This window comes from Elephantulus edwardii, unplaced genomic scaffold, assembly GCF_000299155.1.
Source record: "Elephantulus edwardii isolate Elephantulus edwardi_28Jun2011 unplaced genomic scaffold, EleEdw1.0 scaffold00018, whole genome shotgun sequence".
In the NCBI taxonomy this organism is placed as follows: Eukaryota; Metazoa; Chordata; class Mammalia; order Macroscelidea; family Macroscelididae; genus Elephantulus; species Elephantulus edwardii.
In genome coordinates, this window is record NW_006399768.1 from 23,582,007 (window position 1) to 23,596,258 (window position 14,252).

At 38.1% G+C, this 14,252-nt stretch overlaps 1 protein-coding gene across 1 annotated transcript in view; it reads left to right on the forward strand.

The window, feature by feature from the left end:
* The window catches only part of PRIMPOL (primase and polymerase (DNA-directed)), a 56,587-nt gene that overhangs the window by 2,083 nt on the left and 40,252 nt on the right, over positions 1-14,252 (forward strand). Inside the window, exons 2-6 of the mRNA XM_006882279.1 lie at positions 341-438; positions 3,179-3,308; positions 8,996-9,143; positions 11,775-12,062; positions 13,960-14,122. Coding sequence (XP_006882341.1) covers positions 341-438; positions 3,179-3,308; positions 8,996-9,143; positions 11,775-12,062; positions 13,960-14,122 — 827 coding nt within the window. The remainder of the gene's footprint in view (positions 1-340; positions 439-3,178; positions 3,309-8,995; positions 9,144-11,774; positions 12,063-13,959; positions 14,123-14,252) is intronic.

Below are 14,252 nucleotides of genomic sequence, written 5' to 3' on the forward strand. Positions count from 1 at the left end.
GACAAATCTGTTTGTTTTCCTAGCAGTCCATGGTATTCTCAATACTCTTCTCCAGCACCACAGCTCAAAGGCATTTGGTATTCAATCTCTCTTTTTAAAAATCTAGATATTGGAATTGTTTATACCTTGAACATGTATTATTTGAGTGAGTAAGAAGAAATCGCTATAAGCAATTAGATTTTAATTGGCACATATCTAGCGGTTATTTTTCTTGCTTTTATTAATACATCTGTTCCAATTCCAGTTACTAAATTTGAGAATTAAAATTATGAACTTTTAATAGCCACTGTTAAATTTGTATTTTAGTAAATTTTTTTTACATTTTTTTTCTTTTACAAAGGATGTTCATGTGTTTGCTTTGGAGTACAAAGTGGGAGATGGAAAGCGTATTTACCTCGTAACAACCTATGTTCAATTTTGGTTTTACTATAAATCCCGGTGAGTTTAGAAATGAACATTATGTTCTGTTTTGTTCATCTAGTATTTGTGACATTAATTCAGGTCGAATTGGCTTTCACAGTTTTTGACCACAGAATTAATTACTTCTTTGATGTTAGAATTGAGCTCCCTGAATACTTAATGTAGGTGTATTGACAGCATATAACAACAACAACATGTATACAGAAGGGAGCTCTGGTGGCCTAGTGGTGAGGAGCTGCACTGCCAACTTGAAGCCAGGTGGTTTGAATCCACCAACTGCTCCGAAGGAGAAAGATGGGCAGTCTCCTCATGTATGATTTACTCCCTTTGAAAACCTCCTGGAGGGTCAGCTGTGGGTCGGTTCTGTCGACACTACTTAATAACAACAACATGTATGCATAGCACGTGTATGTGTAGGTGCACACATATCCCCCCGAAACCCAAAGGGGATTCTGAACTTTCTCTTTGGTAAATAAATACGAAATAATATTAATTATCTAATAAGAAATTTTGATATTAAAATATATTGATCTGCTAAGTACTTTGCATACTTTAGTAATGTATAGAAAAGAGGTTTAGATTAATACAGATATCAGGGACCTGCCAGATTACTTAGGAGCACTGATGTCAGGTTGAAGACAAAGGTGTGCTGATTCAGGCCATGGTTACTTTATTCATTTGCTGTGTATCTAAGAGCTGGACACTGAATAAGGATGACAGAAAACTTCATGCCTTTGAGCTTTGGTGTTGAGGAAGAATACTAAACACCCTATGGATTTTCAGAAGAACAAACAGTTATGGCTGAGAGAAAGTGCAGCCAGAATGCTCCTTAGAGACAAAGGTGACAAAGCTTTGGAGAGGTTATTCCTTGGAAAGGGACATTATGCTTGGAAAGGTGAAGAGTTGGCAAAAGATAGGAAGATCCTCAGTGACATGAACTGACACAGTGACTACAGCAATTGTCCAAGTATGTCAGAAATCATAAAGATGGCACAGGACAGGACAGGGTTCACATCTGTTGTTCATAATGTTTCTAGGAGTCATACTCTATTCAGTGGCACCTAACAACAGTGACGTTGTTGTTAGGTGCCATAGGGTCATAGACGACTCACAGCAGCCCTGTCAATGAAAGACCTGTATAACTTCAGTCATTTCTCCAGGTTCTTAGAGTTTCCAGAGGCAAGCCATTTTGGAAGTGGATGCCACTCCTGCTTCCAGGCTTGTTTTAGTTGGGAAGCTCCAGCCAACACTGTCCACCATGGGTGCCCATTACCACGTTTGGCACATCAGTGTCACAGTGTTCAGCATCACAGTAACCACAAGTTACCTCTGTACAGCAACGCACAGACCAGTGCTATACCACCTAGAAGAATGTTTGAGAGGAAAACAATTTGAACCAGGCCTGAGGGCTGCAGATTAAAATCACCCACCTTAGGTTTGGTAGCATAACTTTCTGTCCACTAGGCCAATGTAGCTCTCTCTATGCTGCCAAACAAAAAGCTATTTAACAAGGAGGATGTGATGTATTCCCTCCCCTCACTCCCCTTAACGAATCAATTTTCCACCCTAATGCTCACCAATCTTGACCACCAAGCTCCTGTAGAAGCCAGCTCCTGTAGATGGCTTTCAAAATGGATTCCAGCCTCAGGCTGCTGACCAACAGTGACATATTGACTTAAAATATTTTTATTAAGTTTCTTAAGTAATTTCAAAATATAAAACTAGATTTGCCTCTGTTTTTGTATATGCAACATCAGTTAAATTTGATTTAAAATGATGTGACATGTTTTGCTTAAATATCTCTGAGCCTGCAATATAAATATGGTGCTGTTACAGAGCATGTATGTGTGTGTGTGCATTTTGTGTTTGTGACATTTAATGACATAATTCTTCCACCACTTTTTCTTGTTCATCTTAATTCAAACTTTTGCATAGAATGCCGTCTAAACTTCACTTAGCCGAAATAATTATTTATCTCTTAAATTAGCAATCCAAATTCCCATCTACATGTTAAATTAGCAAAAACTTGTGCTAGTTCGTGTCAGTGTTGTACTTTTTGTAAACCAGCAAGGTTATAACTTTAAAGCTAAAATTCCCTGGAAGTCAGATGATGAAGAAATCCCTCCCCCGCCCCCCAGTTGGAAAGCTATTGTCTTCCCAATGAAAATCCAACACTTAAATGTTCTCATGTGGAATACTTCAGTCATGGTATTCCAAGAACATGTGATCCTGTGTTGCAAACTGGAGAAAAGACAGTTCTTAGAGTTTGTTCCAGAGTGACAGCAAACCAAAGACAGAGATCTTACAAACTATTTTCAGATCATGTGTTAGTAATTAACAGGATGAGATTGACTTTGTTTGACAGAATATGATGTTATATTTTGTTTGGTAGAAATTTATGGTAGTATATGTTATTGTTGGAATTGACTCCTATCTGACCATGGGCAGGTTTCAGAGGCAGTAAATTGCTTGAGAGGAGAGAGCCCATCCTTCTCCTCCAGAGTACCTGGTAGATTCAAACTACATACCTTCCCATTGGCAGCGTAATTCCTAACCACTAAGCCACAAGACTGATAGTATATAGTATAAGCCGTAAACCAGTGATGGGCAGTTGTTTACTTTGTCATGTCTTCATTATATCAGAGTTTATATAATGAAATAGTGGTTTGCTTACCTAGTCTTTTGAGATATAAATTCAGCTTCTATGATTTGAAAGACTTAAGATATAAATCTCATCATCTCCAATTACTCAATTTAGCAAAACCCTCTTGCACTGCTATGAAGTTATTCCTGAAAATTCTGTGTGTAAGCTTTATTTCGATTTGGAATTCAGCAAACCTGCCAATCCAGGAGCTGATGGGCAGAAGATGGTTGCATTACTCATTGAGGTCAGTCACAGACTTAAGTTTTCTCCTTGTACCTTTTCAAACATGCATCTCTTTATTCACTTTTTTATTAATTGAATCCAGTCTATATGATACATAGATTCTGAAATACAGCTCCTTTTCTTTCGTCCATTCTTCCCTTTGCCTTTCATTGACTTCATTTCTGTGAGGAAACTGAATGGGGGGAAAATTTAGTTTATGTCCTTGTGCTTAGTGATATTGCTGTGTCTGGTAATTATTCATAAAGATAGTGCTTTGTGGTTTTTCTGTGTTTTATGACTAGATATTCTCCAGCCTTCATTACAGACAGTTGGCTCTGATAAAGATGGAAGTAATTTTTTTAGTGAAAAATAGGGAAGTATGAACATTAAAACAATGTTGGAACTAATAGTATCAGAAATATTGAGCTGAAAGAAATTTTGGCTACATTATCTTGCACTTGCACATATAAAGTAACTGAGGGCCTTAGAAATTAACTCCTGCCCAAGGCGTAGCTAGTAACTGACCAAACAGTTTTAGAAATATATTTAGTCTTGTTTTCAATGAAGAGAAGAGGGTACAATATTAGCATATGGTTTGGTTTTGTAGTACCAACTGGAACATTTCTAACAAGAGAAATTAATGTGGCTCCTGCAAGTTAGATGTGCTTATGTTTCAAAGATAATTTTGTAATTTATTATATTAAAACTATATTGATTACTCTTTTGCCTTTAAAGTGAGTATTAACGCTTTATATTTATTCTATTTGATGTTAATGGAATAATTTCAGATGGCTCATTTTATAACTTAAATTATATCCAAATTTAAAGGGTTTTTTAATAAAAAAGATGCCTATATTTTAAGTTTAACTTTATTTGGAAAGTTACACAAATATTCTTTTTTAAAATCATGGAATGTAAGCTTATAAATATTAAGTTGACCTCACAGCGCACTGAAAAAAACAAACAAACCCAAAAGTTATATTTTTCTTGAAAATAACTGTGAACTCTGAAAAAGAAATGTAAATGTTTTATTTAAATACAATATTGGTAAATTGTGTTTAAATTTTAACCTTATTTTTGCTTATAATAATGTATGATAATGATTGTAAGCAAATTCGTACTAAAAATTATTCAGAAATGACTGGAACAGAGAACAACCAGAAATACAAGCAGTGTTTAGAACAGGCTGTGACGCTAGAGACATTATCACCAATGTCAGATGGATCTTGGTTCAAAGCAGAGAATACCAGAGGAATGCTTATCTATGTTTCATTGACTATACAATGGCCTTTAACTATGTGGATCGTGACAGGTTGTGGCTAACCTTGAGAAGAATGGGAATCCACAACAGTTGATTGTGCTTATGTGAAACCCATACTTGGACCAGGAAGCCGTCCTCAGAACAGAGCAAGGAAACTGCATGATTCAAAATCAGGAAAGGAGTGCATCAGGGATACATCCTGTCTCCATACCTTTTCAATCTGTATGCGGAACCAAATAATTTAGGAAGCTTAACTTTGAAGAGAAATGTGGTATCAGGATTGCAAGAAGACTCATCAACCACCTATATTAGGCAGATGATACAACCTTGCTTGCTGAAACTAAGGAGGATCTGAAGTGTTTGCTACAAAAGATCAAGGACTGTAGTCTTCAATATGAATTGAAGCTTAACATCAAGAAAACAGAGATTCTTGCCACTGAACCAACTGGCAGCACCATGATAGATGCAGAAGAGCTTGAGATTGTTAACAATTTAAGCTTGCTCAGCTCCACAAATCAACACTCTTAGCATCAGCAGTCAGGAAATCAAAAGACAAATTGCATTGGAGAAGTGTGGTATCAGAGACCTCTCCAGAGTGCTAATGAGCAGTCACAATACTCTAGAGACTAAGGTGCACCTGATCTAGGCTGTGGTCTTCACAGTTACTTGCTAAGCATTAGAGAGCTGGACAATGACTAAGGATGATAGAAGAATTGATGCCTTTGTGTTGTGGTGTTGGAGAAGAATATTGAACATGCCATGGACTGCCAAGAAAACAAATAGGTCTGTCTTGGAGAGGGTAAAACCAAGTTTCTCCTTGGAGGCTAGAATTGTGAAGCTCCATCTCATATGCTTTGGGCACATGGCCAGGAGGGACCAATCCTTGGAGAAGAACATCATACTTGGAAGGGTGGACTCACACCCCCAGAGAAGCGAGGCCTCTGAGGTAAAAGTGGCAGCTCTACTGACTTCAGCACCAGTGTCTTATTCACATTGTCCATGATTTCTCATCACTACTATGTCTGTGTTGTGTTGCTGTTGTTATGCTAGGCTCTTGTGGCCTAATAGTAAGAAGTCACACTTAAGTCAAAAAGGCACACAGTTCAAATTCACCCACTGTCTGTACTCTAGTCAGTAGAAAATGAGAGAAGGGAGAAAATTCCTCTTACTTTTAAGAGTAAAACTTTGAAGGTCTATAACTGCTTCTTTTGATATCCCATTGCCAAAGTATAGTCCCATTGCCACACCTAGCTGCAAAGGAGCCCGGAAAATATAATCTCTCATTTGGATTTGTTGTTGTTTTGTGGCATTGTGTCGTCTGCAACCCTTAGGGAGCCTATGTACAGCAGCTCTGAACCCTGCACTATCTTGAGCCAGTTTCACTGACTCCAATGCACCTACCCCCATTACCTCAGTCACTGAGTCAATCCATCTCATCAAGGGTCTCCCTCTCCTGTGTTGTCTCTCCACCCTTACGAGCATGATGTCCTTCTCCAAGGACCAATCTCTCCTGGCCATGTGCCCAAAGTATGAGTGCTTCAAAATCTTAACCTCCAAGGAGAAACTTGGTTTCACCCTCTCCAAGACAGACCTCCTATTTGTTTTCTTGTTGGTCCATGGTATGTATGTTCAAGACTCTTCTCCAGCACCAAAACTGGTAGTTGTCTATTGTTTTGTCATCCTTAGTCTTTGTCCAGCTCTCTGATGCATAGCAAGTAATTGCAAAGACCCTGGCCAGGATTAGGCCTACCTTGGTCTTTAGACTGACGTAGTTGCTTTATAGCCATATAAAATCCCAAAACAAATTTCAGCGGGGTGTGGTTGATTCTGACTCATATGTGATCTCTCATCATATTGTAAGGCTTAAATCTTACCAGGAGGAGACAGCTCTTCTCTCCATTAGCAGCAACACCAGAGCTAAAATTTGAGTGGCTTAGTCCATAATGGAGCTGCTCTGCTAACCCAAAGCTTAAATCCATTATTAAAGCCCTACTTGTAGCCTCGTGGGTAAGTTGCTGCTCTTACAACCCTGAGGCAATCAGTTCATTCTTTGGAGAAAGAAGGGCAGTTTCCTCCTGTATGATTTACAGCCTCTGAAAGCCTGCTGGCGGGTCAGCTGTGAGTCAGTTCCAACTCTACTGCAATGACTGATTGATTGAAAAGAAAGCAATCCTAGGGGATAGCTCATGTAAACAGATGGAACTCCTGCTAAAATGTTTATGTTGTTGTTGTTGTTGATTGCCATCGAGTCAAGCACGACTCATAGCAACTCTATGAACAAAAGGCCTGAAGCCTTTCTAACTATCGCCATTTATCAAAATTCATAGCGAGGCATGCGGTTTAGGAAGAGGAGGCCACTCCTGTTTCCAATATGTATAAATGTGTTCCAAAGTGTGTATAACTCCTGCTAAAAATAAGTCAGTTTAAATACTACAAAGGGATAAGGATAAGCATTGAAGGGAAGCTTGTTATAGATAAGGATGTTGAAGAAGACTTATGAGAAAAATAAGAATTTATTAGAGAGTAGGATCATGTCAACATTGTTGTTGTAGTTGTTATGGGCCAGTGATCCTATATACAACAGTTCTGAACCCTGCTCTGTCTTGAGCCAATTTCATTGTCTCCAACACACTTACTCCCATTACTCCAGTCACTGAGTCAATCCATCTCATCCAGGATCATCCTCTTTTACGCTGTCCCTCCACCCTTCATGTCCAAAGTAGGTCAGATGAAGCTTTAGAATCATTGCCTCCAAGGAACAGCATGGTTTCACCCTCTCTAGGACAGTTTTACTAATAAATACCATTTGTTGCATAACTATTAGGTGTCTCAGTGGTTGGCAATTTACAAATACTTTTGTAAATCTGGAGATAGTCATGCATGTTGTTGTTGTTAGATGTTATCTATTTGATACTGACTCATAGTGAAAGTTTACAAATGGTACTGAGATTTAGAAAGTTGTGATTTGTCTTAAGGCTATGCAGCTAATGTTGTTGTTGTTAAGTGCCATCTAGTCTCAGGCGACTTATAACGACCCTATGAAGGAGAGTCCTCAAGCCTGATGCAGCTAATACTTACTTTAAATAGTGTGATAAAAGTATAGAAATTAACAGGTCTGCCCTGGAGAGGGTAAAATGAAGGAAGGTGGAGGGCCAGAGCAGGAGAGGAAGACCCCAGAGGAGATGGATTGGGACAGTAACTGGGGTAATGAGGGTAGGTGTGTTGGAGATAGTGAGATTAGCTCTGAATAGAGCAGGATGCAAAGCTATTGTGCACAGGGTCACTATGAGGTGCCAGCAACTCGATGGCACATAACAACAACAACAACATGTGCCAGATACTATTGTTGTTGTTGTTGTTGTTTTGTGCCATCGAGTCACCTGCGATTCATAGCGCCTCTTTGTACAACAGCCCTAAATTCTGCTCTATCCCATGTTAATCTTGTCTTCGACACGCACATCCCCATTACTCCAGTCACTGAATCAATCCACTTCATTGAGGGTCTTCTCTCCTGCACCGTCCCTCCACCCTCCCAAGCATGACATCCCTCTCCAAGGACTGATCCTGCCTTGCAGCATGTCCAAAGTATGTCAGACGAAGCTTCAGAGTCCTTGCCTCCAAGGAGCAGCCTGGCTTCACCCTCCCTAGGACGAACTTGTTTGTTCTCCTAGCAGTCCATAGTATATTCAACACTCTTCTCCAGCCCCACAGCTCAAAGGCATCAACTCTGCTTCTATCATCCCTAATCATACTATACTAACTCTTTAATCTCATTTTCTTGTTTACTCCTTACAACAACCTGAAAGTGAGGAGTGATTATTCCACTGAAGTCTGTGGGTGATACAAAATGGTTAAACACATGACTGCTAACTAAATAGTTGAACGTTGTAATCTACCCACTAGAACCTCATAATAAAGGCTTAATTGATGATCTACTTCTGAAAGGTCGCAGCCTTGAAAACCCTGTGGAGCACAGTTCAACTCTGAAGAACTTGGGTTTGGTTTTTTATTGTTAACCTTTTCTGCAAGTGAAGAGTAATTGTTTTCTTTCTCAGATAACTTTAATACTGAGAGTATATGAATTTTTTAAAGGAAGTATAGTCATTTATATATGACACATATTTTCTTCTGTAATTTATTAGCATTATTACATTTAAATATTCTGGTAAAAAGTATTGTTGTAGATTGCCTTCGAGTCAAGCACGATTCATAGCAACCCTATGAACAAAAGGCCTGAAGCCTTTCTGTAACTATTGACATTTATCCAAGTTCATAGAGTTTCCGGAGACATGTTGTTTAGGAAGTGGATGCCACTCCTGCTTCCTGGTAACAAAGAATAAATTTAAAATAAACTTTAATGCTTATGCCAAGATATTTCAAACTACTTTTCTTATAAAAAAAAAGTAAAAGAAATTTAAAAGTACAAACTGTGTTTTATTTGTTTTTAGCATGTTTGCAAAGCACTTAAAGAATTATACCATGTTGAATGTTCATCTGAAGATGTTTTCAATTTGGATTCCAGCAGTGATAAGAAATTTAGCCGCCATTTAGTATTTCAACTCCATGATGTGGCATTTAAGGATAATATTCATGTTGGTAAGTATGCTAGTAAAACAACTCTCTTGCCAACCTGTGATTGTACCTTAAATTTTTGTGATTGATACGTTCTTTTGAGTTGGCTCTCAGCCAATAAGATAGCACCTAAAGGTCCCTGCCTCTGGTTACTATACAGTCTCCTCCGGTGCAATTTACAGCCTCAAAAACCCAATAGAGGGTCAGCTGTGAGTTGCTTTTGGCTGAAGGACAATGAGTTTGAGGGTTTTTTCCCTTTTTAATGGGAGTGGGAATGATGAGATTGGAGAAGTGGAAAACAGGGTTTTTTTGCTTCTGATTCCCATTATGTTAGCATTTATACAGGCTCACTACCATGGTTTACCTGTTAGCTTCCTGACAAGGTTCAGAGGCCTCACTAGCCTCATAACACTCATCACAGCTATCCCTGGTGGTTCAGTGACTTGGTTGCCAACCAAAAAGTCAGCAGTACAAACTTACCAATTGCTTTATAGGAAAAAGACCTGAGAAATCTGTTCCCATATGTATTATAGCCTAGAAAATCCCCGTGGGGCAGTTCTCTGTTATATATGGTTGCTAAAAGAAGAATCTGACTCAACATCACACAATAAGAAATAGATGTTGTTTTAAGTTTCCTGGAAAATAAACTCGTCTTAATTTACATTTCATTGCTTTGTTTTCTTTCTGCTGTCCTGATATCTTTTTCACTCTGTGTTTACTTTACTTACTATTCTTATTCCAGAGTTGATCATGTTTATTTATCAAGTACTTTTGCTTTCATTTTAATGCTGTTATATAAGAAATTTTCTTTCCTTTAGTAGGATAGTTACTAAATCTAATTTGGGTAAAAGGAATTTTGAATTTAGAACATGTTTAATGTGATTCAGAATTCAAGCCTGTCTGATAAACAAAGTGACAATTAAGTACATAACCATTTCAGAAACTTTTCTTACTGTATTTCTACATGAAGCAAATTAGCAACCAAGCTATGACTTAATTTTCCGATATACATAACATATAAGAACTGAAAGAAGTTTAAATTGTTTTACAACTCTGCATTATAAAAATTTGAACTAGTAATATCAAGCATCAGAACACAGTAAAAACATTTATCTTTTAAAATTAATCACTAAAAACTACTGCCTTTATATTTTAAAAAGATGATGATAATCTGTTGTAATCCAACTATATAATAGCAGTGGTCACTTAATAAGCTCTGTGCTGCATGATTCACTTCTCTAATCATCTTACCTTCTCAGTTATTATTATTATTATGGTGTTGCAGATGAGGAAGCTCACTCAGTCACATTAAGTTATTTACCCAGTATTACACAGTTGGTATAATGACAGACATAGAGTTTGAAGTCAGAGATCTAATTCTTTCCATTGCCCTGTGTTGTTACTTATATTTACTGGAAAAATGCACACCGTCATATATATTTGTACCAGTCTGATTTTCTTATCATTTATCATCATGTGGAACAAATTTATCCTTTCCCCAAATATCCTCACTCCTGCACCTGGTGCCCCATGACTCAAATCTCTTCCTCTCCAGTTGTTCTTTCTGACAGCTCTGTGTCCCCAGTCTTGCTGTCAATGGCTTATTGTTCACTGAGCAAACACCTGTTTCTCACTGCTGTGCTTCTCTTGAAGCAGGATGAAACTGGACGGGAGAGAAAGTGGACATTAGTTCCAAGGCTGTGCCTCTCACCCTGAGGGAGAAGTTAGAGTAGCAACAACTTTGGCACTGATGGCTGTGAATGTCAGGGTTTTTAGGGCATGTCATGGCAGGTAAAGTTCCTACTGACAATTCAAGGAGGACCTGGTGGAGGTTTTCTCAGTGGATCTGGGAATTTTCTTGGCAACATGTAGAGTTTACTGGTATAAACCCTTTACCTTCAATCTTGAGTCATTGATTGTGAAGGAACTACTTCTGCTCACTTTCTATTAATAGAAGTGGTGCTTATTCCACACCCCCCCTCCCCCCAAGTATATTAGGCTCAGGTCCATACAAGTAAAACTGACACATTTTCTTAAATTGACCTTTTTGTCTGAAACAATTTGTTTACAAGTTCCACCAAGCTCCTAGGTCAGTGGGAACTGAAAAAGTGAACAGTTGCACAAGAGGAAGGAAGTTACCAGAAAGGCATGTTGATGTACAGTTTATCTTGATATGTGTAATAACTCAATTTAAACCCTCAAAATAAAAGTCTTCCTGTATAAAATTCCTTTGTCTGGACCTAAAACTTCGATCTTAACTTATAGTTGATGTAAAAAAAGATTTGTTGTTGTTGATTGCCATCGAGTTGAGCACAATTTGTGTATATATATGATGAACAAAAGGCCTGAAGCCTTTCTATAACTATCATCATTTCTCCAGGTTCATAGACTTTCTAGAAGCATGTGGTGGTGGTTTAGGAAGTGGATGCTACTCCTCCTTCCAAATCTGAATCAATCTGGGAGCTCCACCAAACACTGCCCATGATACGTACCCATTATGGTGTTTTGACACACCTACAGCACAGTTGTTCAGCATTACAGCAACTCTGAGTTACTTCAGTGGAGCAAATAGATCACTGCTATACCACTTAAAAGAATGTTCATCCCAAATCAGTTAACATTAGATTAACCATAATGCATTATTTCCTCTCTTAGGCAATTTTGTGAGAAAAATTTTACAGCCAGCTTTTAGATTAATTGCCAGTGAAGGTGATGATATGATTCAAGAAACAACACACCATGAATGTTCCCATATTTCTGAAGCATTGATAGAACCAGGACCTTCTCTCAGTACAACAACTACAGAAAAGGAGAGAGAGGAGACCTGGACATTGAACCCAGAGAAGTTGGAGAGGCTGGGTGCAACTGAGGAAGGCAGTCCTGACCTCTCATTTTTAGTTGTAAAGAATGACACAGGAGAAAAACATCTTTTTGTAGATCTAGGTAAGTGAAATGGATAACTATCTTGCATTAGATTTCTCTTGGGTACTTTCATAGGAGACTTTTCCGTGACTGCTTGTCCCTCTGCTACTACCACTTCTCCACGGTGGTAGGGTGGAGTCATTAGCAGAGTGTAAACTGTGAACTCAGATTATTGGAATCCACTTTTTCTGTTCAGATATCTGAGAGAGAGGTCGCTGTGCAACAGAAGCACCAGATTACCTTGGCTCAGAAGACAGTGGCATGACTTCTGCTTGAGATGCTCAAAGGATTTGTGTTAAGGAAGCCGTGATGGAACAAGTAGACCAGCACTCTTCAGAATGCTGCTGAGAGGCTAAAGTAGATCAAATGAATTTTAAAAAAACAGACACTGTAAAAAGTGATACTCTTATGTGGTAAAGTTAAGACTGAATGATTCTTCACAAGAATTCTGTGGTACTGGCAGGCTTGTTGATAGTGCTGAGGCCACTTCAGATTTCCTGCCATGACATCTTCACAGATTCTCTCTTCTGTCTCTAAATATGAAAAAGCAGGAAGTCAAAGCTGCAGCCTGATTAGGTAACACAGGCCTGGTCTGGTGTCTGCAATTTGGTGAATTAGATCTTGTTTTCATATTCAGGTACTCACTTTTTTTAGTTCACAAAAACCTGTAAAAACAGCTTTTAACTTTTGCACTCTTCAGAAAGCTTTATTATCTAAAGGCGTAATGAAAGTAGATTTAAGCTAGAGGCAAGATAACCAAGCCAACAGTAATGCCCAACGTAGGGAAGTATTCCTGCTATAGATAGAGAATCTCTGATCCATGGGTGGTACAGTCAAGCACTTGCCTACCGGGAGAAAGATTGGTACTTCATACCCCCCCAGGGCCTTGGAAGACAGTTTGGCTGTCTGTTCCTTTAAAACCCTTTGGAGCAGTTCTACCTACACACATGAGTGACCATGCTGGGGTCAAGGACAAGTAGCAACAATTTGTTAAATATAAACATAGAAGATTGCATATCATTCTGGCACCGCTGATAACCTAGAGCCAGGATTTGAAAATATGCTGATAAATGCAGTGCTTTGCTTTGAACATGAGCAATCATGTGAGTTATAGTGGAGGAACACATCCTGTCCAGAGAATTAACCTGTGATGAGCTGGGAGACACGTGTAACATAAGAACTGCGATAATCAATAACTACTCTACCTCAACTCCACTATCAAGACTCCAAACAGAATACCCAATTCATGACAAGTCTAGCTTTGAAAGTTAGATTGTTAGACTGAGAGGAAATGTTCCAGATCTTCTAGAAATAGATGTTCTTTCATTGATCTTGTTCTACGCAGAACAAGGATAAATCTCACAGACATAAGAAAAAGAAACCAGAGGTAAAGAAGAACACATACTGTATTATTTCAGTTACATAAAGTTCAAAACCAGGTAGACCAAACTATGCTAGTGAAGAGACTGAATAGTGGTCCCGCCTGGGGAGAAGGGGAAAGTCCCTGGGATGGGGAATTAAGCAAACTCTAGGCCCTAGTAATATGTTCCTTGTCTTGAGGGGTGTGATAACAAGGGTTGTTTACTTTATGTGTATTGAGTCATTGAGTTACATATTCACTAATTATGCTTTGTTTCTGTATGAAACTTAATTTAAAAATAATCTGCCAAAGGAAAAACTGACATGTAATAGTAAATCTCTAAAACTTTCAAAAGGTAATTTAGGTAATGACTGGCTGTCCAAAATCATCTAGTTGGCTATTTCTGGATATAACTTCCTTACATGCTAACTCCAGTCTGTTTTTAATTTATATTGCTTTTGTTTTTGTTTATGCTCTTTCATAAAAAAGCAGTTTCTTATATGCTGAATATAAAAACTAATTGCTGCAAATGTACTTAACTGTTAATTTTTTATGCAGGAGTTTATACAAGAAATAGAAACTTTCGGCTGTATAAGTCATCAAAAATAGGAAAACACATAGCTTTGGAGGTTGCTAAAGATAACAGATTTTCTCCTAAACAATCAGAGAGTATTTGTGAAGAAAATCAGTATTTCCTCTCTTCTTTGGTCAGCAATGTCAGGTATTTCATACCGGAATTAAACCATTTTATATTTATGAATATTTGATGAGTAGAGAATGGCATAAAGTGTGAAGCATGTAAATTAATTCTATCTTAATTTTTTTAAAGTTTTAAAAATTCTATTTTAACT